The sequence below is a fragment of the Narcine bancroftii genome, chromosome 1 (genome assembly GCF_036971445.1).
Source record: "Narcine bancroftii isolate sNarBan1 chromosome 1, sNarBan1.hap1, whole genome shotgun sequence".
Taxonomy (NCBI): domain Eukaryota; kingdom Metazoa; phylum Chordata; class Chondrichthyes; order Torpediniformes; family Narcinidae; genus Narcine; species Narcine bancroftii.
In genome coordinates this window covers 248,861,031-248,888,232 of record NC_091469.1, presented here as the reverse complement: position 1 = coordinate 248,888,232, position 27,202 = coordinate 248,861,031, and the positions used below count along the sequence as shown (strand labels likewise).

Genomic DNA, 27,202 nt, shown 5'->3' with positions numbered 1-27,202 from the left:
TTACACCTAATTAAGCTACAGTCCCTGTACGCTTTGAAGGGTGGAAGGAAACCAGAGCACCTGGAGGAAGCCCATGCAGATACAGGGAGGGAGTATAGACTCCGTACAGACAGTGCTGGATTGGAACCCAGGGCACTGGCACTGTAACAGTGTTGCATTAACTATCGCACTAACTATGCCACTTTAATGTCTCCTAATGTCCTCTGCACAGGAAATATACCATCAATATCTTTATATAACTGGTAAAATATTGGGACCCCTGTGACCCAACATATGCTGATCAGAAAATTACCATAATGTTGTGCCGACCCATATATTCCCTCCTAAAAAATAAGTACTAGACCCTTCTTACCCCATCACCCTCTATTTTTCTTCCATCCATATGTCTAGAGTCTCTCAAATGTCCCCAATGTTTCAGCATCCACCACCATCCCTGACAAGGCACTTCACGCACCCACAACTCTCTCTAAAAAAAAACATACCCTTGATGGCTCCCCTAAATTTTCCTCCTTTCTCTGTGTACAGAGGTCTTCTGGTGTTTGCTGATCTTGCCTTAGGAAACAGGCGCTGGCTGTCCACCCCATCTATGCCTCTCATAATCTTGTCGACCTCATCCTTCTACGCTTCAAAGAGAAGTCTCAGCTCTGCTAACTTTGCCTCATGAGACTTATTTCTCCATCCTGGCAACGTCCTGGTAAATCTCCTCTTCACCCTCTCCAGAGCTTCCACATCCTACATGTACATCATGGACCCTTATACCTGAGGGACATACCACCTAGAATTCTCATTCTCTACCACAGAAACTCTATCTATTCCTCTAGCTATCAAATCCCTCATCATGATAGCTCACCTTCTCCTCCCTTCTCTTGTTAACCACAAAGCTAGGTTCTATGCCAGAGACCTGACCACCTTGGCTTGTCACTTGTAGGTTGTCTCCCTCAACATGGTATTCGAGGGGTACCCTGCACTGATAGCCAGCTCCCTTGCTCTCTCCTGAATTTTACCCATCTACCTTCCTCCTGCCCCCTAGGTATAATTGTGTCCCTGTAACTCCGGTCGATCATCCCCTCAGCCTCCAAAATAATCCAGAGTTCATCCAGAACTGGCTGGCTAACATGGTTTATCAAAAGCTGCAGTTGGGTGTACTTCCCACAGGTGAAATAGCCAGGAATACCCACATACTACAAGAGGAGCACATCCCTGCCCTGGCTGCCATCCCACTGTCTAAGAAATACATAAAGAAACCTATGCCTCTCCACGGTTACATACTGAATCTTCTCAAACTCCTTACTAAGAATAGCTGTTGGCGAGTCTTCTTCATGATTGCATCAACCTGGAGGCTGCAGGAAAGCTCCTCGGAGATGTTGACACCCAGTAATTTGAAGTTCTTGACCATCTCCACTGCTGGCTCCTTCATGAGAGATGGGTCGTGTTCTCCATGGAAAAGTGTGACGAATGTCTTGTGTTTAAATGCCCGTGGTATAAGAAATAAAGTTGATGACCAAGGAGCACAGCTGGAAGTTGCCAGGTATGGCATTGAGACACATGTGAAAGACATGGTAGGAGAGGCTAGGATAAGAGGATACAACTTCAGGTGTGAAGGGTGCCCATTCAAAACAGAACTGGAGGAATTTCTTTGGCTAGATAGTGGCAAACCTCTGGAATTTACTACTATAGGCAGCTTTGGAGGCCACAATGTTGGGTGCATTTAAGGCAGAGATTGATAGTTATCTGAATAGCCAGAGTATCAAAGGTTATGAGGAGAAGGTGGGGGATTGGGGATGAGTGGGAGAATGGTGGAGCTGACTCAGTTGGCCAAATGCCTACTTCTGCTCCTTATGGTCTAAAGCAATTGCAATTTTCTAATGACATTCAGACAAGCATGTGGATGGGAAATGTTTACAGATACTGCATGCCAATGGAGTTAGCTTAGTTGGCACAGTCAATTTGTGCCAAAGAGCCCATTTTCATGCTGTGAAACTCTGTGAATTGAAGGATGAAGGACACATTAATTTTCTTTATCTTCCATTGTGTCAGGTTGAGCTTGCTCCAAAATACAATAATCAGACATGTGGGCTTTGTGGAGATTACAATGGCATTCCCACCTACAACGAGTTCATTGAAGATGGTAAGTCTACACTCAGCTCATTGGGAAGATCACACAACTTGTTCGATTCAAAATGTTCATGGCTGTGTTCATACATTGCAGGGCAGCAACAAACACCGATCCAGTTTGGAAACCGGCATAAAATCCATCAGCCAAATGAAATGTGTCGAGACGTGGATGAGCAGGAGACAGAAACCAGTGTGCTGTGTGAACAATATGTAAGATCCCACTGCAAGGCTGCAGAGCCATGTATTTTGTGCCCCGCGCCCTCCCCTTCTTACCCCGCCTGAGAGAAAGGCTGCAAACCAAGTCCACCAGGAACAAAGGACTTGACAAGGAAATACCTCTGGAAAATGCTTTAGAGAAAAGTCTGTGTAAATGTCCCTTCCACATTTTTAAAACAAATGAAAGGAAAAACACCTGAGTACATCATTTTGTAAAGGTTGGTGAAGCGGTTAGAACAACGGTGTTACAGCACCAGCGATCAGAACCGGACTGGGGCTTCGAATCCTGGTCTGTAAGGGGTTTATACGTTCTCCCCGTGTCTGCGTGGGTTTTCTTCCCACTGTTCAAAATGTACCAGGGATGTAGATCAATGGGGTGCAAATTGGGTGGCACGGACTCATGGGCCGAAATGGTCTGTTGCCATGCTGTATGTTTAAATTTGAAAATAAATAAATAAATAGAACATAGCACACTACAGCACAGTACGGGCCCTTCAGCCCATCATGTTGTGCCAATTTATATATACCTACCGAAAGGAACCTCGACCCTCCCTACTTCGTCACCCTCTATTTTCCTTTCATCCACGGTCCTAAGTGTCTTTAAATGCCCCTATCGTTCCAGCCTCCACCACTACCCCTGGCAATGCATTCCAGGCACCCACAAAACTTACCCCTGATGTCTCCCCTAAACTTCCCTCCCTCCACTTTGTGCAAATGTCCTCTAGCGTTTGCTACAAACACCAGGAAAAAGGTGCTGCCTACCTTATCCAGGCCTCTTGTAATCTTGTAGACCTCCATTAAGTCACCTCTCATTCTTCTTCTCTCCAAAGAGAAAAGCCCTGCCTCTGCTCATCTTGCCTTATAAGACATATTTTCCAATCCAGGCAACATCCTGGTAAATCTCCTGAGTAGAGGAGCTGAGATACAGGTTAAGCAGGTTCAGACTTCATTGCCTGGAGTGTTGTAGCATGAGGGGAGATTTGATAGGGGTATGTAAAATTGTAAAGAGGGTAGACAGAGTAAATGCACACAGGTTTTTTTCCACAGAGGTGAAGTGAGATATGGGTTAGGGGTGAAAGGGGACATTTTTAAAGGGAATATTCAGGAGAACTTCTTTATGCAGAGACCATTGAGAGTGCCAGCTGAAGTGGTAAATGTGAGCTCTGTTTGAATATTGAAGAAAAGTGTAGATAGATACATTGATGGGAGGGGTATGGAGGGATGTGATGCAGATTAATAGGACTATGTGGAATAATAGTTTGGCACAAACTAGATAGGCTGATAGGCATGTTTCTCTGTTCTATTCAATATTTCTTCATCTACACGGTTAGTGTGATACCATTGCAGTACCAACAACCTGGCCATGAATCTGCCACTGTCTAAATGTATGGGGCTACTTGGTCAATTGGTCACATGAGTGTAATTGGGTGGTGTGGGCTTATGGGATGGATGGGTCTGTCCCCTCCTGTATCACCAAATTAAATTAAATTAAATGTGAATATAACATAGTTAAAAGTCAGTCGACATTACATGGGCTGCCCCCTCCATTTAAACATAGAACATAGGAGCAGGAGGAGACCATTCAGCCCTTCAAGCCTGCTCCATCATTCAGTATGATCATGGCTGATCATGTGACCTCAGCCCCCTACTACTGCTTTCTCCCTGCACCCCTGGGAAAGGAGACACAGGGATTGGGAAAGAGAGAGATTAGGAGAGGGGCCTGACATAAAAACTGGAGAGGTCGATGTTAATGCCATCTGGTTGGTGGGTACCCAGGCACAATTTGAGGTGCAGTCCCTCCAATTTGTGGGTGGTCTCAGTCTGGCAGTGCATGAGACCATAAACAGACATGTCTGCAAGGATATGTGGCGGGAATGTAAAATTGGTTGCCGCAGGAAGTTCTCTGCTATTACAATGGACAAGCAATCACCCAGACTCTCCGATGTAGAGGAAGCCTCTTCAGGAGCTCTGGATGCAGTAGATGACCTTGGCAGATTCACAAATGGAGCATTGCCTCACTTGCAAGTGTTATTTGGGACCCAAAATGGTGGTAAGGGATGAGGTGTGGGCACAAGTGGTGCCTTTCTTGCAGTTTCCCTCCGCAATTTACACCACCTATAACGTGATCTCACCACCAGACACATCTTATCCTCTCCTTTCCTCTCCACCTTCCACAGGAATCACTCCCTCCGTGACTCCCTCATCTGTTCCTCCCTTCCCACCAATCATCCCCTTGGCACCTATCCCTGTAACCATAGGAAATGCCATGCTTGCACCCACACCTCCTCCATCACCACCATTCAGGGCCCAAAACAGTCCTTCCAAGTGCAGCAACACTTCACTTCAGGGATCATCTATTTCATCCTTTACTCCCGAAGAGGCCTGCTCTACAAAGACTGAAACAAATCTGGGAAAAGAAAGCAGACTAGGTAAATGCTTTGTTCAGCCTGCAGAAACAACCAAACGTTTCCTGCTGCTTTGCCCTGAATGATCTTGCTTGCATGGACCTTCCATGGATGGCGTCCTTGTTGTGGCAAGATCTGACGGAGGTTTGATGATGTGGAACAGAACCAGGGCAAATGGATGTCAAACTCCCCAACCCCCATTTGCTTCTTTCCATCCCATTGTCCTCATACTTCCTCCTGTCCCTGTGCCGCCCAAATAATGTACCAGTCTTACCTTGGTGTCTTCCCTGCTTTGAGGCCCAACACCAATCCTTGAGGTTCTGCCCACAACCAGAGAGACACCCATCCTTGCCTCCTTTGCATTCCTTGATAACCAGCCAATAACTGAAGTTTCAGATGCTGCTCTCCAACATCTAACTGTCATGTTTTTCAGAGAGAAGCCTGTGAGAACTTCCTCTCAAGAAGTACGTTTGCAGACTGTACGTCCCGCTTAAACAACGAGCATTATATACGGGCATGCATGCTGGACATGTGCAGTTGTGACAAAGTTCTCGACTCCTTCTGCCTGTGCAGTACCATCTCTGAGTATTCACGGCAATGCTCCCACGCCGGAGGCAAACCAGAAAACTGGAGGACCGACACTTTTTGCCGTAAGTAATTGAGTCATAAAGGTTGATGTGCGCTGGTCCATTCACTGCGGAAAATGTAGGTGGGTGCAGGGAGAGGGATAGAAATACCAAATGAACAGAGGACCAGGAGGAACCAGGAATCACCCTTAAACCACGTAGAGCCAACATTCCCAAACAGACCACTCTCCTCTCCACTCTGCTGTAGAGTAACTTTTCCAAACATTGGGGCTGATTGGATTGAAACCCGCAACCCAACAAATGGTTGTATCAAGGGATATAGCGTTTCTCTTAAAGAAACAGTGAGACAATGTAAATGTGAAACAAGAAGCCTGCAGATGCTGGGGTCGAATGCCATACACAAACATGCAGGTGACGCAGCAGCAAGAGGAATTAAAGGGTGACCAACATTTCAGGCCTGGGCCCTTACTCAGGAAAAGTCAGTTACCCTTTACTTCCTACGAATGCTGCGTTTATCCAGCACAGTTGAGCATTGCACTCGACCCCAGCAAATGCTGATTTTCTTGTTTAACTCCATCCATCTCAACTCCTATTTCCTCCTGGCTTGTCAAGATTCTATCCATGTCTGCCTTAAAAGCATTCAAAGACTCTTCTTCCCAGAGAGTTCCAGGGTGGGTGTTGGAATCTGCATGAGGGGGTGGTGGAGATCCTCGCGACTGGAAATGGTGCAGCACAGTCCAGACTCTCAGTCTGTGACCTGACAGCGAGCTGCAGGAGGGGGATTCACCCATCCCTACTTCTCCTGCCCTTCGTGGGTGTCGAGATTGCAGGCTGGGGAGGTGCTAGGGTAGCCAGGATGAGTCACAGGATACACGTTGCTGAGGAACTGCTTTGTCCCAGAGGAGCCAGTGAGTTGTTTCCTTCTGAAACTGTGCACATAACGAGTCTATTAGGGATGATTAAAACAGTGGTTTCAAACTTTCTCTTTCTACCCACATACCACCTTAAACAATCCCTCACTAATCACAGATCACCAATGACATAGGGATTACTTAAAGTAGTATGTGAGTGGAAAGAAAAAGGTTGAGAACTACTGCTCAATTTACACTCCAGGGAATAAAGAACCGGACTATCCATTTTCTCCATAATAATCAACTCCATCAGTCCCTGTGATATCCTCATGAATCTTTGATTTCTTATGATGTTTAATGTTATCGGCATCAGTTTAATATTCCTACATTGTGCATTGGTCTGCAGCAAAGAAATGTCCTTTCAATATGATCTACCAGGAAAGTGGCTCTCCATGCATGGATTCCTGTTCTCACCTGGACACAAGCAGCTTATGTGAGGAGCACTTCATGGACGGCTGTTTCTGCCCCCCAGGTAAGCTTTTGAGGCTCAGTATTTCAAAGCCTAGCCATTTTAATTCGACCTACCATTCCCACTCTGGCAATAGGGTGAAGGTTAAGGTTAGTCTCACGAACTGCCAAACCAAGGCTACCCAAAAATTGCAGGAACAACACCTTCTATTCTGTCTGGGCTCTCTACAGCCAAATGGCATTAACATTGACTTCTCCATTTCTGCTAAACCCCTCCCCCATGGTTTTCTCGTTCTCTACACTTCTGCTACCTTTCTACCTATACCTTCAGCTCCCTACCCCTTCCCTTCCCTTCCCTCTCTCCATCACTTCAGCTTTTTCATCTTCTACCCTCCCTCCTACCTCCACATCTAACCTCTTAACTGTTGACCTGTGCCCATCCTCCTTCCCTCCTCTCCTCTCCTCAGCCTACCTTTTTATTCAGATGCTTATAGCTTGATGAAGGTCACAGGCCGAAACATTGGCTACCCTTCATTCCTTACGGATGCTGCGAGACCTGTGAGTTTCTCCAGAACATTTGAGTGTTCTACAGATTATCTGTAGACTTTCCTGTTTAATCAGTGCTGCCCTGAAAGTCAAAGGCGCCAGCGTAAATCTGCAGATTCTGCCCTGGTGCCAACAGCAGAATGATGAAGGAATGTCTAATTTACACTCAAATCAATGCCTTGCTAATTTATGTTATAAATCTACAAACGAGCAGCACTGTGTTATAGCGCAATGCTCTTCAAGTTTATCATTATTTTATTGTAGATATTTATTCTGACAAAACAGCGCCTTCCCAACCATAGTTCATGCACAAAAACACACAAAACACAGTGTGGAAAGATGGCATAAAGAACTAAAGTAGAAATATTTGGGATGATTTTAATGTTTGCAGTTCATCAGGTCTCCCAGCCTGTGGGAAGAAAGGCGATCTCGATTTTGATGTCCTGTACCATCTCCTTGATGGTAGTGGCTCTGATACTGTGCGCTTGATGGTAAAGATCTTCTATAATTCCTTGAGCCCAATTTCCCACCACCGACAGTAAATGTATAGGGGGAAGGGAGACCCCAGTAACCCCTCGGCTGTTTGAATGATCCTTTGTTTCATCTTCTAGTCCTTGCAGCCTTGCCGCTACTGTACCACACGGTGATGCAGCCAGAAAGGACACTCTCAGTTATGTTCCTAGGAAAAGGGTTGTCAAGGTGGGGGCCACTAATCTTGCCCTCCTCAGCCCCCTTAGGAAGTGTAGATGCTGCCATGCCTGCTCGACTCTATGCTTGCCAAGGAACTTTGTGCTCTCCACTCTCTCCCTGATGGAACCGTCAATGCGTAGTGGAGAATGGTCGACCTTCGTCCTCCTGAAGTCCACAATCATCTCCTTTGTTGTGTCCACATTGACTCAGGTTGTTGTTCTCCCACCATTTTACGAGACTTTCTAATTCCTCTGTGTAATGCAACTATCATTGTTGCTGAAGAGGCCAAATTTGAGGATATCGTTGGAACTGAATGTGTTAGTGCAGTTGTGAGTGAGCACACAGCCCTGAGGTGCACCAGGTCTCAACCTGATGGGACAAGGTTTTGATGCCAACCCGGACAGACTGTGGTCTTTCCATCAAGAAGTCCAGAATCCAGATGCAAAGAGTGGGTGCAGTTACAGTGCCAGCACCTGAGTTTGAATCCAACACTGTCCATAAGGAATTTACACGTCCCAACCCATATATGCATGGGTTTCCTCCCATATTCCTAAAACTATGGGGTTAGTGGATTATTCAATGTATGCAGGCACCATGGACTCATGGGCTAGAAGAGCCTGTTGTGTTGTGTCTTGAAATTAAAGTAAACCAGAATTAAAAATAACACAGCTAAAAGTCAGCTCCCATTACCTATCAGAACGGTCCCCTCCACTTAAAGGCAGACAATAGGAGGCCATTCATCCCTTTGAGCCTGCCTCCCCATTCAGCTGATCTTATGTCCTCGGTCCCCTATTGCTGCTTTCTCTCCACACCCACCCCATGATCTTTTCAGCCGCAAGGTGTAATTGGGGGTGTGGGCTCATGGGCCGGAAGGGTCTGTTATCTCTAAATTAAAATGAACAAATTAAATCCCTAGGTGTCAAAAGTCGAGAAACCAGCAGGCTTCAGTGACTGATTTTTAAGTTCATGATTTTTGTCACATGAAGCGCAGTACAATGAGAAGGTTCATTTTATGTGCTATCCAGAAAGGCTATGCTCACATAATTACAGCAGATTAAAACAGTGCAGAGAGCAGAGGCATTTTGAGAGATCAGTTGGAAGGGAGTTGGGGCAGGGTTATTTCAGGGAAGGGAGTGGAGTTTGTTCACAACCTGCACTGGGCTGTAATGTTCTTTGTTCTTTCAGGAATGGTGATTGACGATTACACCAACTCTGGATGTGTCAAAGTGGAGGACTGCAAATGTACAATGAACGGCAAACAACACAACCCAGGCTCCTTGATTTCAACTGAGTGTGAAGAATGGTACAGGCAGTATCAATTCCTTACTGTAAAAGAGCTTGGTTAACGCCAGATCGCACCAGATTTTCATCAATGCACTGAATTGTTGTCCATTTTTCATTCAAGTGTCTGCAATGGTGGCAAGTGGCTGTGCAAGAATCTACCCTGTCCTGGTATCTGCACTTTCGAGGGGGGTGCGCATGTCTCTACTTTTGATGGCATGAAGTACACATTTCATGGTGACTGCTATTACATTCTTTCCAAGGTAATATAACTTATTCACTTTCTCTCTATAGTACACGTTTGCCAAAGGTATTATCATGTGCCTTATAACTGTCCATGTAAGACCAATTAGGCCATTCTAACTTCGTCCTGGGTTCTGCCTGCACAGTGGGAGCACTCTATTTCATTGCACTGAAACCCCAGCAAACATAGACGGAACACAGTCAAACCCCTGGTACCTGGAATTCAAGCAACTAGCAAAAAAAATCAAGAAAAATATGTTTAAAAAAATTAAAATAAATTAGAATACAATGAGGTAAAAATATGTAAGTTTAAATTTGTAAAAGTAAATGTTCTCTGATTTTTTAAAATTTAAATTTAGATTAGATTTTAAATTTAAATATTTAAATTTAGACTTACAGCAGGGTAACAGGCCATTTCGGCCCACAACCCCATGCTGCCCATTACACCTAAATGACCTACACGCTTTGAATGGTGGGAGGAAACTAGAGCCCCCGGGGAAATCCCAGACAGACACAGGGAGAACGTACAAACTCCTTACAGACAGCTTGGGCCTCAAACCCCAGTCCCAATCGCTGGCCTTGTAACAGCGTTGCACTTACGCCTATGCCAACAGTGCTGTCCCGAAGTAACACATAAACCTTCAGTGAAGATGGGAACAAATATGTAGGCAGCAGGGTGCCTTGGTCGTGCTTTGCTCATGGCAGCTATTGAATCAAGTTTGAATAAAAAAGTTGCATTTGAATGAAATGGTGTCTTATGAAATTACATTGGCCAATGTATGATCGTCGTTTAACTCCGTTCTTCAACATTCATATCAAAAGAATAGCAGCAAGTTTCTTTTCTTCCAAAATGTGATGAGTAGATGTGATCACCTTAGCAGTAGCACAACGAGTTGATCTCAAAAGTAATTTAAATCACAATGCCCTTTCCTCTGGAAGGAAGTAAGGAAACCTGAGAAAATGATGCAGCAAACAGAACCACTTGCATGAAGAACTGGTCGATGCTGCTCACCATTAGGTGACTCTCTTAAAGTGTTTCCTTATCCCAACTTCATAAGAGTTGCCCCAATCAGAGGCTTGATCTGTAAACTTTGGGGAGGGGGAGGTCAATTATCTATAATGTTATTGTTTGTCTTCTGGGCGGCTCTGTGGAGGGGGAGGAACCTGCAGATATAGTGATGGTTAAATGTTTTCAAAGAATGTGATGGAGAGTAAAGTAAAATGTTTTAATGTTCATATATTCATGCAGGTGAAGCTTGTTCAGTGTAAGTACATGTAGTTTTGCCTTTTGTCCTTTAAACTGTTTATTCTTAATGCATTAGGGCATTGGAACAGTAAGTCTCATTTTCTCCGGAAAATACACTGATCTGGTGTCTACCAATCTCCATAGGTGCCAGATACAAAGGGTTTCACTATACTTTGTTAATGTTGAACTGGGGCCAAGATCCTTGCTTTATGCTATAACCAGATCCATTAAGAGTTAACAGGATATGCCTCCTGTGCTCCAAAGCCAGGGACATTGTCCAAGCCGTAGTGCATGCAAGTGGTTCTGTTTGCTGCATCATTTTCTCAGGTTTCCTTACTTCCTTCCAGAGGAAATGGCATTGTGATTTAAATTACTTTCGGGTTCAACTCATTGTGCCTCTGCTAAAGTGATCACATCTATTCATCACACTTTGGAAGAAAAGAAACTTGCTGCTATTCTTTTGATATGAATGTTGAAGAATGGAGTTAAAGGACGAACATACATTGGCCAATGTAATTTCATAAGACAGAATCTTATCGAGTTTCCCGAGAAGGTTACTGGAAAAGTTGACGAAGGGAAGGCTGTGGAAGTTGTCCATGTTGAGTTTAGTCAGGCCTTTGACAAGGTCCCACATGGAAGGTTAGTCAGGAAGGTTCAGACTCCAGGTATTCATGTAGTGAACTGGATTTGACAATTGCTTCTCAGACTGGAGAACTGTGACTTGGCCTCAGGGATGAGTACTGGGAACATTGTTGTCTGTTGTCTTTATCAATGATCTGGATGATAATTTGATAAATTGGATCAGCAAATTTGCAGATGACACTAAGATTGGAGGCGTTGTGGACAGCGAAGAAGGTTTTCAAAGCTTGCAGCGGGATCAGGACCAGCTGGAAGAATGGGCTGAAAAATGGCAGATGGAACTTAATGCAGACAAGTGTGAGGGGTTGCATTTTGGAAGGACAAACCAAGAAAGGACACGCACGGTAAATGGTAGGGCTGTAGAACAGAGGGAGGTAGAGCAGAGGGATCTGGGAATGCAAATGCATAATTCCCTGAAAGTGGTGTCACATGAGGATAGGGTTGTGAAAAGAGCTTTAGGCAACTTGGTCTCCATAAATCAAAGTATTGAGTACAGGAGTTGGGATGTTATGTTACAGTTGTATAAGACATTGGTGAGGCCAAATTTAAAGTATTGTGTGCAGTTTTAGTCACCTAACTACAGGAACTATATCAATAGCAGAGGAGATTTACTAGGATGTTGCCCAGACTTGAGGAACTAAGTTATTGGGAAAGGTTAGGACTTTATTCCCTGGACCATAGAAGAATGAGGGGAGATTTGAATGAGCTCCCAGCTGAAGTGGTGAACGCAGGCTCAATTTTAACATTTAAGAGGAATTTGGATAGGTACATGGATGGGAGAGGCATGGGGGGATATGGTCTGGGTGTAGGTCAGTGGGACTACATAGAAAAAATGGTTCAGCACAGACTAGAAGGGCCAAAGGGATCTGTTTTTGTGCTTTATGGTGTTCTATGTTTTTTTAAACATTAGAAATACCGCACTGTAACAAGTCATTTCAGCCCATGAGTCTGTACCATCTATTTTACACCCCATTAACCTACACCACTGGTACGTTTTGAACAGTGGGAGGAAATGGAAGGCCCTGGGAAAAACCCACGCAGACACGGGGAGAGCATACAAACTCCTTACAGACAGGGTGGGTTCTGCTAACCGTTATGTCAACCTGCCACCGGTTCTATGGTTCCAATATGAAAGAGTTTTAGACTCGCTCTTGTATCATCACATTTCCTATGTTTGTCACCTTCTGACGAGAAAGAATATTGTCCTTGTGGAAAAAAATACTGAACAACTCAAAAACACCTATCAGCCACAAATATTTACGTTCCCCAATGGATTGGGAAGGTGGACTCCAAATTCTGAGGAAAATTTCAAACTGATAATGAGTTTCTAGTCATACAATGTATATCTGCACCAAAATTCTTACTTGCTGCAGGAACTTGTGAAGAAAAAAAGTAAACTAATTGGATTAAAAAAGGACTATAAATAGATAAGATAGGGGTTAAAGGATCAAGCTGGCAAGTTCCATTCATAACAGTGCTGGAGAAACTCAGCAGGACATGCAGCATCCATTGGAAGGAAAGGGTAAACGATGTTTTAGACCTGAGGCTTTTGACAAGGTGTCAGCAAAAATTAGGATAAAAAGGTGGAGTTGGAAGGGAAGGGAAGAGCGGTGGGAGGAAGGGGCAGGGGGAGGAGCCCGGGCTAACAGATGGGAGGGCAGAGGAGAAAAATCTGAGAGGTGATGGGGGGATAGGTGAAAGGATAGAGGTTGGAAACTGAGGAGAGGGAGAGATCTGTTGGATCACAAATAAAACCCCCAGGAAACTGTCCCTGATGTCTTGGAGGGATTTCAGGGAAAACGACAAGGTAGCAAACCAAGGTAAAAATTGAAATAATCAACATTATTGCTTGAGTTTTTTTAATGAAATAATTGAGGACACCACGATGCTGATCTTAAGTGAGTTTACAGAAAGTATAATCGTGAAAAAAATCCATTGATTCCATTATCATTGCATTTGAATGTGTTAAATCAGATATAAAGCTCTCAGTTGAAGTTATAAAACCTCCAGGTTCCTTCGTAAACACCTTGTATTCCCACTGGGCACCCTCCAACCAGATGGCATTCACATCGAATTCTCTAATTTCCATGAACCCCCAGCCTCTCTCTCTTTCCTTATCCCTTTTTCTCCTTTTTCCCAGTTCCCCACCCCTTCCCTTCCCTCTCCTATCAGAGTCCCCCTCTCCCTGATCACTATTCAGCTTTTTATCTCTTCTACCCTCTCACCTGTATCCACCAATTGTCTCTTACTCATCAGCCTGTGCTGCACCCCTTGCCCCCCCCCGCTCCCTCCTCTCCTCCTCCTACCTAATTTAGTCATCAGCCTGTTTATCCACATTCCTGACGAAGGTGCCCAGACCCGGAACGTTGGTTTCCCTTTACTTCCTGTGGGTGGTGCATGACCCGCCGAGTTTCTCCAGCACATTTATCCCAGTGTCTGGAAACTTTCCTGTTGAACTCTCGTGGAGGAAGGTTGTTGAGTTCGAGAAGCAGGATTGCAGAATAGGTTGCAATAAGTTCACCCTTTCTTAATTCAGTCTTTCAAAAAAAAATGTTTATTTAAAAATTAACAAGAAAATTCTAACAACCACATTTTTTGAAGGGATTATCTTGTTACCATCTATTGCACAATCCTGTTCCTCAGACTCAACAGCCTATCTCCACAAGAGTTAAACAAGAAAGTTTGAGTGCGATACACAAATGTGCTGGAGAAACTCAGCAGGTCACACAGCGTCCACAAGAAGTAACGGGTAATTAATGTTTTGGGCCTGGCCCCTTCACACAGCGTCCACAGGAAGTAATGGGCAATTAATGTTTTGGACCTGGCCCCTTCATCAGCTACCTGCAGACTAGTTTCTCCAGCACGTTCTTGCATTGCAATCTATCTCCACTAACCAGCTCGATATTTCTCTCTTGACAGGATTGTGATCAGCATCGTTATACTTTACTGGCAGAGATTGTGCCCTGTGGAACCATATCAACTGAAACCTGCTTAAAAACGGTGGTGTTATCGACAGACCACAAGCACAATGTAAGTGATTCCAGAGCTAATGGGACTAAACATCACCACTGCACTCAATAGCCCCGTTGCTAACGACATGATATAAATCGTCATTCAGACTATACACATCTTCTGATGCAGATGGAACTCTTTTACATTTCGGGACCTTGTTTCTTTTTGATTTAGATGTCTCTCTTTATTACTCTTCCTCAATATTTATTTTCCTGTCAGTTACATTTAGACCATAGGACATAGAAGCAGAAATAGGCTATTCAGCCCATTGAGTCTGCCCCACCATTTAATCTTGAGCTGATTCTTTTTCTACTCAGCCCCACTGCCTGGCCTTATTCCCAAAACCTTTGATGGCCTGGCTAACCAAGAACTTATCAATCTCTGCCTTACTCCCTAGAAGTATTACTCAAGGCAAGAATTTATTCTCATTGCTTGTATCGATTACAAATAGAGGTCAATGTTCTGGCTATAAACATGTCTGCATCTATAATACTCAGAGATTTCAAAATGCACCTCAAAAATCATTCACTAATTCAAATCCACAATTTACATCGTAAACAATTCCTCTCAAATTATTGGTTTGATTTTCAGATCCTTGTTTTGAAAGATAATGGGAATGTCATCATGAATGGAATGAAGATGACTTTGCCACTGGTTACAGGTAAGGCAGCTCTGGTAAAATCTATTGCAGGTACCTTTTTGCTGTTTGATACCATCTGACATACATCGATCGATAAATGTTCAGGTATTACTTGTCACAGCCTTTCAACTTCAAGTTTATTGTCATTTCACTGTACATATAAAACCAGATGAAACAGGATTTCTATGGACCACGGCTCACACACAGACTCAGACAGACAGACAGACAGACAGACAGTCAGACAGATAGACACACACACACACACACACACACACACACACATGCACAGACACAAAGTGCATAATAATCATGCACTTGCATAAAGATATAATTTAAAATATGTGTTTAGGTACACGAACAGGGAACATTTAGATGGATATGGGATGATTTACACGATTTACATTTCAACAATCCTGTGTGCTTGATGTGAAAGTGTCCTCTATAATTCTTTGAGCCCCACTTAAGCAACACTCCCAGCGAACATCATCAATAATGGTGGTCTTCTTGGCTGCTCTGACGATCCATCATATTGTGGAATAGAGAGACCCAGGATACAATGTTCCATGAGATGGGTTCGACATGCTTGCCTTCATCAGTCTGGACATTGAGAACAAGAGTTGGGATGTCATGTCATGGTGAAACTACACTCGGAATTCATTGTGTAAATCTGATCACCAGGTTTGAGGCAAGATACCCAACTCTTGTGCACAATGGCCTAACTACTAAAGGGAAGCAATCCAAATGTCTACCATTCCTTGCCCTATGGTTCCAGGCTGGGCATCCTTCCCTGGAGTGAACGAGGCTAATAAAATCATGAGGGGCTGAGACAAGGTGAATGGTTACATTCTCTTTTCCAGAATAGGGGAATCTTAATGGAGCTAAGTAGACACTAAGGTCGAGTGCCACACGCAAACTCAGCATTCATTGGAAGTAAAGAGTCACCAAAGTTTTGGGGTGGGCTCCTTGTCAGGTATATCCTTTACTTCCTGCGGATGCTGCACAATCTGATGAGTTTCTCCAGCACATTTGTGCATTGGGTTTGGGAAGTGAAAAACTAAAGGGCACGATTAAAGTGAGTGGGGAAAGATTTAAGTGGGACCTGGGGTGGGAGGGGGGCAACTTTTTCACAGAGATGGAGAAAGGTATGAGTTATCAGAGGAAGTGGTAGGGGTGGGACAATGACTTTGTCCAGATACATGGACATGGAAGGTTCAGGAGGATATAGGCCAACCAAATGTAAACAAATAGGACTAGCATGGAGATACAACTTGGTCATCATGGTCAGAAGGGGCCGAAGGGCCAGACAGCCTCCTTGCTGAGAGTCAATTGGAGAGTATCTGTGTGTTAGCTCACACATCGAGAAGTCATTTGGTGATCATAATTTGGTCTAATATTCCAACAGAAAGGTGATGTGGCTGGGTCAGGTCTGACCACACGAGAGGAAAAAACAATAAATATGAAAGGGTGGGTAAATATTCAGTGTTGCAGTTAATGCAAAAATGTGATATCGCAATATTGCAATTAAAATTGCAATAGTTGTATCCAGAAAAGCTGGATTAGAGGACAGGCATGGGAATATCTATAAATCTATTAGATGTTGTAAATAAACAATAAATAACTATAGTCAGAAGGAAACAAAGTATTCTTGCATCTTGCTGAACATCATCATTGAGGCAGCCCAAGGCTGTGAGCTTAGACTCCTGTACTGGTTCCTCAACCCCCAGGTTGGACTCCAACTCAATCTTCAAATTCACCAGTGTTGGCTAATTAACGGGAACTGAGGGCTCAGAATACAGATTGGAGATCAAGAACCTGGACAGCTGGTGCCAGAACAACACAATTGGCCTCAGCATTTGCAAGCCCAAGGAGCTGATTGCTGATTTTGGGAAGGGGAGGCCGAGGGGGCTGTGCACATGTCCAGATTGAGGGGAGGAAGGTGGAGAGGTTGGTACTTTCCAGTTCTTGGTAGTCCACAAATCAGAGGACCTTTCCTAGAGCAAGCACATCGAGGCAACCATGAAGAAAGCACATAAGCGACCCTACTTTCAAAGTTTGAGGAGATTTATCATGTCGTTGGACACTCCGTCAAACTTCTACAGGTGGAAGGTATAACAGCTGGTTACATCACAGCCTGGTTTGGGGATTCGAGGGCCCAGGATCACAGAACATAACAAACACAGCCAGGTCCATCACACACTCCGACCTCCCATCCACTGCATTCATCTACATGAGGCGCTGGAACAAGAAGGCAGCCAACATCATAAAGGACCCTACTCCCCCATCACCCAGGGCACAACCTCTTCTCACTGCTCCCACCGGGCAGAAGGCACAGGAGCCCGAAGACCAGCACCTCCAGGTTCAAGAACAAATTTTTCCTTTCAGATTCTTGAACCTCCCCTTATTACCTTAATCATGAACCACAAACTATCTCACATGAAAAGATCTGTCTGCACTGATGTGATTGTCAATATTTATTAACTCTTTCCTTTCTGCGGGCAATTTATTGTATCTGAGTGGAGTTTTATTTTTGTCAAAAAAGGCCTGTTTGGCTGCAGCAAGTAAGAATTTTAGTGTCGATGTACATTTTACATACGTGTATGACAATGAACACATAATCGTTATCACTGCCATGACCAGACAGGGGAGTGAGACATGAGGTAGACACAGGAAGACAATGGATAAGCTATGAAGATGGTGCGGACCCGCAGGGAGCGAGGAGTGGAGATACAGGGCTCTCACGGGGTCCAACTGCCCAGTCATCTGCTGTCAGCTCTGCACAGGCCCGTTAAAGGAGCCGATGGAAGTTTTATTTAAAATCGTGCCACTGCAGTATCAGCGGCCAAGATGGCGGCACCTATGATTGGCAGCGACCACGAGGGGTTGCAGACTTTAGGGGGGTGGAGGACTGGCACAGGGCACCAGAAAACAGGGAGACCATCCCCTGTCTGAGAAGAAGAAGCAGAGGTGACCCGACCCATGGTGGCGGAGCAGTACGACTGAAGGACCAACGCATGCGACGGCTGCTGACGACGCGAGACTAGGAACCCATGAGGCTGGGGGCTGCTGGAGACTGGCTCAAAACTGGCTGAATGGGGACCAGGTCCAGGTCTCGGAAATGGAATGCGAGGGGGTGCCAAGGGCACTGAAGGGTTCTTGACCATTTCGGAGGTTGGGATCTGGAGCTCAGGTGGCCGATGGTTTGGACAGGACTCTGTGGCTGTGGAAGTGCTGGAGGTGAATCTACGGATATTTGGTGACTTGGTGGGGGGGGAGGTGCGGGGGCAGAAGTGAACTCTCTTTTGCTTCTCTTTCTCTTTCCTGCCAATGGTGAATCTGTCTGCCTTATGGCAGGGAAAAACAATTTCATGTCATCTAACATTGTTTTATTAAAAGGTCAATGAATTGAATCATGAATCTTGAGATAATTGCACAAGATAGGTACAATAGACATAGATAGTAACCGATCTCTTGGGTTTACTTGCAGCAAACTACACTGTTTTCAAACCATCCACATTCCATATCCTGCTGGAATCTAATCTTGGACTGCAACTACAAGTCCAGCTAGTTCCTCGGATGCAAGTCTACATAACCCTGGACCAATCGTACAAGGGAAAGACCTGTGGTAATTATCCAATTTCTGCCCCGCTACAACACTGTCGTCACTAGAGGCCTTAGTTTTGTCAGTCCAACGTTTAGTCGCCCGCTCTTCCCTGTCTCGTCTTCGTGATGGATGTCAAGTTACCAATCATTTCCGTCACCAAGCAGGACATTTCCTCCACTCCTTGGATCAATGGCCCACTATCTTCACCTTTAACTCCACCAGACACCACATCCAAACCATCATGCTCCACCATTTCCACCTGCTCCTTCACGATCCCACTACCAGTCACATTTTCCCCACCCCCACTCTCCCCAGGGATCGCTCTGCCCATGGCTCCCTGGTCTGCCCATCCCTGCCTATCCTTCTCTCCCCATTTCCTGGCATTTTCTCCCATGCAGCGACCCTCCCTCACCACCATCCCAGGACTGCAGTGGCCCTTCCAGCTGAAGCAGTGATGCCCTTGCACCTCCTCTAACCTGACTGACTGCACCCGGTGCTCATGACATGGGTACATCGGTAAGACCAAGGGTCAGCCAGGTGACCACTTTGCAGAGCTTCTGTGCACGATAGCATCTCGAACTCCTGCTTGTGAATCCTTTGCTCGTTCCTCCCCACTCCCACAACGGCCTGTCTGTTCTCTGCCTTCTCCACTGCTGCAAGGAAGTCAACGAAAACAACATGTCTAGTTCCACTTAAGAACATAGAACATTCTATAACACTGCAGGCCCTTCAGCCCATGATGTGTACTGATGTACATAAACCTACTCCACAGCAATCTAACCCTTCCCTCCCTTACACCCATAACCCTCTTTTTCTCACACCCACACACCTCTCGAAGAAGTAAAAACACAATGCAGCAGAAACCCAAGGGCTTGATGAAGGCCTCAAGCCCAAAATGCTGCTTATGTATCTCTACCTCTGTGATATAAAAGAGCTGTTTGACCTGCTGAGTTTCTTCAGCTTTGTGTTTTTACTTCAGTCGCTGAGTCTGCATTTTATTTAGATCTACAGCACGGTAACAGGCCATTTCGGCCCACAAGCCCAAGCTGCCCAATTACACCTAATTAGCCTACACCCCAGTGCGAAAGGTGGGAGGAAAATGGAGTCCCCGAAGGAAACCCACACAGACACGGGGAGAACATACAAACTCCTTCCAAATAGCAGGGGATTTGAACCCTGGTCCTGATCGTTGGCACTGTAACAGTGTTGTGCAAGTGTAACGCTGTTTTCTTTCTGTCTATCTTTTGAATGTCCATATTGTCCCTTCACCAATCCAGCAAAGTATTCTAGGCACCCACCACTCTCTGTGTAAAAAAAAAGTACTCCTGACATCTCCCCTGAACTTTCCTCCACTTACTTTGAACAGATGTCCTCTGATATTTGCCATTCTCACCCAGAATAAAGGTGTCAGCTGTTCCTAAGTCGCTTATAATCTTCTACATATCAATGAAGTCACCTCTCCTCCTTCATTGCTCCAACTCAAGGTACTTGCTTCGACCAATGATTAAAAAATGCTGAATTTTCACCTTTCACTGACCCCACTCCTCTGGCACACTGACCTGTCCACCTTGATTTCTTCTCCACCTATTCGCCTTTCCCAACCCCACTCCACTTCTGGTCCCACCTATCACCTATCAGCCCTCCATTCCTTCCTCCCTCCCCCACACACTTTGTTCTGCTCACCCCCAATGCATGATCTTGACCTGGGGTCGTCTTGCACCTTTTCCCTCCACAGAAGCTGCTTGACCCACTTATTCCTGCATCCTGCTTTTGATTCAGATTCCAGCATCTGCAGGGTCAAGAGAGAAACTTTATAACCAACCATTCACTAGCAATCCCAACAAAAACAACTGGACAGCAAAATGCCATGCAAATGTGGATATCCAAGATAGATGCCCAGCAACACTGAGCAGAACAGAGTTAATTCCTCAGCCACACAATGTGCTAGAGAAACATTTCAGGTCATGCAGCATCCAATAGAAGTAAAAGGTGGTCTCTTCTCCACACCGACTATTCCGTCAGCCTCCGCACCCAACACGTTATTCTATGCAACTTCTTCCACCTACAGTGCTCCCACCATTAGACACATCCCTTCTCTCCCCCCACCCCCATTTTCCACAGGGACTGCTACCTCTAGGACACCCTCATCATCCCATCCACTAATCACCACCTTGGTATTTACATCTGTGACCACAGAAAATGCTATATGCGCCCACACCTCCTCCCTCACCATCATTCAGGGCAGCAAACAGTCCTTCCAAGTGAAGCAAACAGTTCACTTGCATCCGATGGTACCTTTGTGGCCTCCTCTACATCAGGGAGACTGGCCACAGCCTGGGACAACCCAGTGGTCAACCTTTTCAATTCTACACCCATTGCCACACTGACATATCTGTCTGTGGCCGAGGTGTAACATATCATCACCCTGTTCCCCAGATATAACATATCATCACCCTGTTCCCCCCAATATAACATATCATCACCCTGTTCCCCCCAATATAACATATCATCACCCTGTCCCCCCGATAAAATATATCATCACACTGTTCCCCCAGATATAACATATCATCACCCTGTTCCCCCAGATACAATATTTCATCACCCTCTTCCCCCGATATAACATATCATTACCCTCTTCCCCCGATATAACATATCATCACCCTGTTCCCCCCAATATAACATATCATCACCCTGTTCCCCCCAATATAACATATCATCACCCTGTCCCCCCAGATATAACATTTCATCATACTGATCCCCCCAGATATAACATATCATCACCCTGTTCCCCCGATATAATATATCATCACACTGTTCCTCCAGATATAACATATCATCACCCTGTTCCCCAGATATAATATTTCATCACCCTCTTCCCCCGATATAACATATCATCACCCTGTTCCCCCCAATATAACATATCATCACCCTGTTCCCCCCATATAACATATCATCACCCTGTCCCCCCAGATATAACATTTCATCATACTGATCCCCCCAGATATAACATATCATCACCCTGTTCCCCCGATATAATATATCATCACCCTGTTCCCCCGATATAATATATCATCACACTGTTCCTCCAGATATAACATATCATCACCCTGTTCCCCCAGATATAATATTTCATCACCCTCTTCCCCCGATATAACATATCATCACCCTGTTCCCCCAGATATAACAAATAATCTCACTGGTCCCCCAGATAAAACATATTATCATGCTGTTTCACCTCCCCCCATCCCCATGCGAATCATTGTGTTGTTCCTGCCAGGTGTAACATATTGGCTGGTTTTCCTTCTGGATATAACATGCTGTCATGCTGTTCTTCCCAGGTTTCTGTGGGAATTTTAATGACATTCAGCACGATGATTTCAAAGCAAGTAATGGATTGGTGGAGGGGACTGCCACACCGTTTGCAAACACCTGGAGAGCTCAGCAGAGCTGCCCATCTGTATCAGAACATCTGGAGGACCCCTGTGCCATCAGCGCTGAAAACCGTAAGAACAAAACTGGCCTAGATCGGCTAGGGTAATTTCAGGTTGAAAGTACACTGCCTCAACCTAGACTTCCTTTATACTGAGACCAAAACCATATGAAAGATCTTGACCCAACATAAATCTTTCCAATGGCACAATCACCTTCCTTGGGATGTTTGACTGTTTATTTGCACCTGGCATGCCACTTAGTGATCAGTGAACACAGGTCTGTTCGGAATCATACCTCATATTCCTTCTGGGTACTTTCCAATGAGATGGCATTAAAATGGACTTCACCAGTTTCTGATAAATTCCTCCTCTGTCCCCCTCTATCCCATATCCCTCTCTCTTTTTCTCCATCTTTCAACACTTTTTCTTCCCTCTCTTCTCAGAGAGCTATCCTACCCCCACCAATACCAAAAAGTGGAAGGGGGGGGCAGTAAGTTTTCAGATGAAGCAAAGGTCGGAGGAGTTGTGTATGGTGTAGAAAGTTGTCCTAGGTTTCAACAAGATATAGAGAGGATGTAGAGTTGGGTGGAGAATTGGCAGATGGAGCTTAATCTGGATAAGTGTGAAGTGATGCATCTTGGGAGGTAGAATTTGAAGGCAGAGTGCATGGTTAATGGCAGGATTCTTAACAGTGTAGAAGAGTACAGAGTCCAAACCCATTGCTCTCTCAAGCTTGCTGCACAAGTTAATTTAAGAAGGCTTATGGAATGCTGGCCTTGTTTAGTTGAAGGATTGAGTTCATGAGCTGTGAGGTAATGTTGCCACTCTATAACACTCCAGTTAGACCACAATTGGAGTATTGTGTTCAACACAGGTTTCCTCGTGAAGGGATGATGTGGAAGCTTTGGAGGAGGGTGGAAAGGAGATTTACTAGGATGTTGCCTGGAGTAGAGGATGTATCTTATTAGGCACAGTGAACAGACATAGGGCTTCCCCTCTTGCAATGCAAATGGATGAGAAGTGATTAACAGAGGTCTAAAGATGATGAACGGCATCATTTGGGTAGACAGCCAGCACCTTTTCTGCAGGGTGACAGTAACAAACACCAGAGGACATCTGATTGATGTGAGGTGAGAAATGTTTTGTGAAGACATCAGGCATGGGTGCCTGGAATGCATTGCAGGGGTAGTGCTGGAGGCTGGTACAATAAGGACATTTAAAAGACTCTTGGACAGGCACCGAGAAAAATTGAGGGTTATGGTTATGAGGTAGGGAAGGTTTAGATTGTCGAGTAGGTTGGCACCGGGGCTGAAGGGCCTGGACTGCACTGTCATGTTTTATGTTGTATCCTCCCACCTTTATCCACCTCTGACCTTTAACCCTTAGGTCACCTCCCCATGCCCCTTCCTCTCTCGTCTTCTCTCCTCTTGCCCCTCCCCCCACCTTTTTAACTGAGTGACAGGGAAAGGTTAAAAAGGCTAGGAATTTATCCCTGGACCATGGAAGAAACAAGGGGAGATTTAATGGTGGTATTTAAAGCTATGAAGAGTAAAGACAGAGTAAATGTAGATAGTGATCAGTGAACTCAGGTCTACTCGGAATCATACCTCATATTCCATCTGAGGGTAGGTGAGATACAAACCAGAGGACATGGGTTAAGGGTGAAAGCAGAAAAGTTTAGGGGGAACGTGAGGGGGATCTTCTTCACACAGAGAGTGGTGGGAGTGTGGAACAAGCTGCCAGCTGAAGTGGTAAATGTGGGCTGGGCAGGTACGTGGATGGGAGAGGCATGGAGGGCTATGGACAGTGCAGGCTATTGGGACCAGGCAAAAAAATGGTTCAGCTCAGACTAGAAGGGACAAAGGGTCTGTTTCTGTGCTGTCGTGTTCTATGGTTTTATGGTTCTGATTAAGGCACCTGTTTGCCTTTAGTCCAGACCTTGCCAAGGGCCCAGGCCCAAAACTTTGGTTGGTCTTTAGTTCTTGTAGATCTTGCATCATCTGCTGAATTTGTCCTGTATGGATGAGGATGAGGAGCAGGCTTTAAAGCGGTTGGCGTATTTTCACACATCGAACAACATGTTCTATGTTCCATCTCAAAGCACTTCCCCACACCAACCCCAATCCTTCCGATTCCTTTGGCCATCGAGACAGACAGCACGGAACAGGCCCTTCAGCCCAACTTGTCATGTTGGCCAAGTTGGAATTCTGGACAACTCTCACTTGCCTGCATTTGATGAATATCTGTCCAAATTCTTCCTCTGCATAAACCTATACAGATTGTTTTCGAACACCGCGATCGTGCCTGCTTCAACATATTTTCCCGCAGCTTGTTCCAGATCTGGGTCATCCTCTGAATGATAAACTTGGCCTTCACACCCTTCTCCAATCTCTCCCTCTCACCTCATATCTCCACCCTCCCATACTAGAATAACCTTCCCTGGAAATAGACTGTGAACATTCACTTTATTCATGATTCTGCACACCTCTATATTGTCACACCACACCTCACACACTACAAGGAATAAAGACTCAGTCTATCCAACCTCTCTCTATAACTCAAGCCCTCCGGTCCAAGGAACGACATAGGAAATCTTTTCTGTGTTCATTCCAACTACATTTTTCCCATAGCTGGGCAACTGGTTGGAAATTAATTAATCTATCTTGAATATTCCCAAGGACTACAGAGGGTGCAGAGAAGATGGACAAGGATGTTGCCAGGACTCAGGGGCCTAAACTGTAGGGAGAGGTCAAGCAGGTTTGAACTTTGGAGCACAGGATGATGAGGGGTGATCTCATAGCGGTGGACAAAATTATGAGAGGAATAGATTGGGTGAAGTAAAACACAAAAGGCTGGTTAGAGGTTAAAACAGGATGCCGGAGAAACTCAGCAGGTCAAACAGTGTCCTTTAAATGGCAAAGATAAAGAAACAGAACTGACATTTCGGGCTTGAGCCCTTCATCAAGGTGGTCTTTTGACCAGAGAAGGGAGTCAAGTACCAGAGGACATTAATCCTCCTCAGCTTCCTTGAAAGATTTACTCGTCTCTGGGGGAAGTAGTGTCTCCTTATCTCTATCCTGGACAATCAAACCTTCAGTTCGAGATTGTAGCCCCTGCTTCCTGACTCCCTAAACAGTGGAAACATCATCACTGCTTCTGCACTGTGAAGCTCTGTGAGAATTTGGTATGTTTCGAAGAGATCATTCCTCATTTCTGTTCGGCAATGATGGCTTTCTGCTCACTACTCCATCCACCACTCCCCCAACATTCCTAATCACTCCACCCAACCCCAACTGCTCTCCTGTTTTAACCCTCTTACCTCGACATCTAAGCCCAGCAGCCGCATGTCACTATGGTCTCCACCGTTCTTCCAATTATGCCTCCACTTGCTGACCAAAGCCAACTGACCCCCGGTTTGGAGGACTTCACTTCCTGTGAGATAGGAAGTGTGTTGTCCATGGAGTGAAGAAGGCTGAAGGGTAACTGGACTGAGCTATAGAAAATGAGAAGTGGCCAAGATGGATCGTCAGAACCTTTCTCCTGTGGAAAGGGATCAAAAACAAGATTTCAATATTAAAGAGAAGATTAGGCAGTCACAGGATCGGATGGGTATTGAGGGCTATCATCAATGGGACTGGGTAGATGGACAGTTCAGCATGAACTAGATGGGCCAAAGAGCCTGTTTCTGTGCTGTAGTGTTCTATGGTTCCAAGAGGGCCGAGGTTTGAGGTGTGAGATGGGAAAGATTTAAAGGGATTTGAGGGAGGGTGGGTAGAATTGTATTTTTACATAGTCGTTGATAAACTGCCAGAGGAGGTGGTGGGGTCAGATACAGTCTTTATGTTTTGAAGACTAGACAAGGGACTTAATGGCGGGCAAATGGGATGAGTGTAGATGGCTAAATAAAAGCTCAGCATGTACATGGTGGGCCGAATGGTTCATTTTGGTGCCCCACTCTCCTGAGCAGCCAGTGGCTCCTGCTCTACCGAATATCCCAACAGGAGGCCCAGAACTGCCGTGCCTCAAACTAATAATATTACAGGTGATGGCAATTTGTCAGCGTGTGCTTTGTGGACCACTAGTACAGTAAAACACATCACCTTCTCCGGCAAGGATACTATGTTTAAGTATACAATGGACATATTCAGCTTTTTTCCAAGCCACCCTGCATACACAATGCACACCACATAATAATCACATACAGACTTAACGAGATCATCTAAAATAAAGAAATGTAAATGTATGCGTTGATTTACTCAGTTCATAAATCTCACAGCCTGTGGGAAGAAGCCTGGCAGTCCTGATTTTAATGCTCCTGTACCTCCTTCCTGATGGTAGAGGGTCAAAGATACTGTGTGCTGGATGGAAAGGGTCCTTAGTCATGCATTGAGCCCTATTTAAGCCATATTCCTGGTGAATGTCATCACTAGAGTCCTCAGTGATATGGTTCTGCATTATATGACCAAATTTTTCTTGCAGAAAACTATGCTGAGTATTGGTGCTCCCTTCTGAAGACCCCTGGAGGAGATTTCTCTGCCTGCCATTCCACTGTCAACCCAAGTGAATATTTCAAGGTAGGCCAGCAATCTGCTTCTATAAACATACCTCTTATTCCCAACACAGGCAGCTGGATTTTCCAGTGACAATCGATGTGTCACTTGAGGTAGGGCTCCAGCTCGAAATGTCAACTGTCTGTCACTTTACAAGTTCGCTGTAGACATGCTGAGTTCCTCCATCACTGTGTGTAAACCACATGTGTATCCCTGCACTGTGGAATAGATTCCAGTGGATACATCAGCCACTGGCAGCTGAAGACAGGTGCCAGCTTCATCCCAGTGGATTTATCTTCTACTGGCTGTTGGAGACAGGTGTCAACTTCAAACCAGTGGATCCATATCCCACTGTCCACTGAAAACAGCTGCCAGCTTCATCCCAGTGGATACACTTCCACTGGCAGCTGGAGACAGGTGCAAGCTTCATCCCAATGGATGCATCTTCTGCTGGAAGCTGGAGACAAGTGCCAGCTTCATCTCAGTGGATGGATCTTCCACTGGAAGCTGGAGACAGTTGCCAGCTTCATCCCAGTGGATGCATCTTCCAATCGAAGCTGAAGACAATTGTCATCTTCATCCCAGTGGATACATCTTCCACTGGCAGCTGGAGACAGGTGCAAGCTTCATCCCAGTGGATGTATCTTCCACTGGAAGCTGTAAAAAGTTGGCAACTTCATC

General features: G+C 45.2%; 1 protein-coding gene across 1 annotated transcript in view; it reads left to right on the top strand.

Annotated features, from left to right (window-relative positions):
- The window catches only part of LOC138755183 (mucin-5B-like), a 143,584-nt gene that overhangs the window by 10,870 nt on the left and 105,512 nt on the right, over window positions 1–27,202 (top strand). The window contains exons 3-17 of the mRNA XM_069920689.1: window positions 2,038–2,128; window positions 2,210–2,356; window positions 2,954–3,117; window positions 3,973–4,381; window positions 4,509–4,760; window positions 4,900–4,997; window positions 5,170–5,386; window positions 6,581–6,706; window positions 9,064–9,181; window positions 9,284–9,422; window positions 14,207–14,317; window positions 14,891–14,960; window positions 18,424–18,561; window positions 21,879–22,043; window positions 26,451–26,545. Coding sequence (XP_069776790.1) covers window positions 2,038–2,128; window positions 2,210–2,356; window positions 2,954–3,117; window positions 3,973–4,381; window positions 4,509–4,760; window positions 4,900–4,997; window positions 5,170–5,386; window positions 6,581–6,706; window positions 9,064–9,181; window positions 9,284–9,422; window positions 14,207–14,317; window positions 14,891–14,960; window positions 18,424–18,561; window positions 21,879–22,043; window positions 26,451–26,545 — 2,340 coding nt within the window. The remainder of the gene's footprint in view (window positions 1–2,037; window positions 2,129–2,209; window positions 2,357–2,953; window positions 3,118–3,972; window positions 4,382–4,508; window positions 4,761–4,899; window positions 4,998–5,169; window positions 5,387–6,580; window positions 6,707–9,063; window positions 9,182–9,283; window positions 9,423–14,206; window positions 14,318–14,890; window positions 14,961–18,423; window positions 18,562–21,878; window positions 22,044–26,450; window positions 26,546–27,202) is intronic.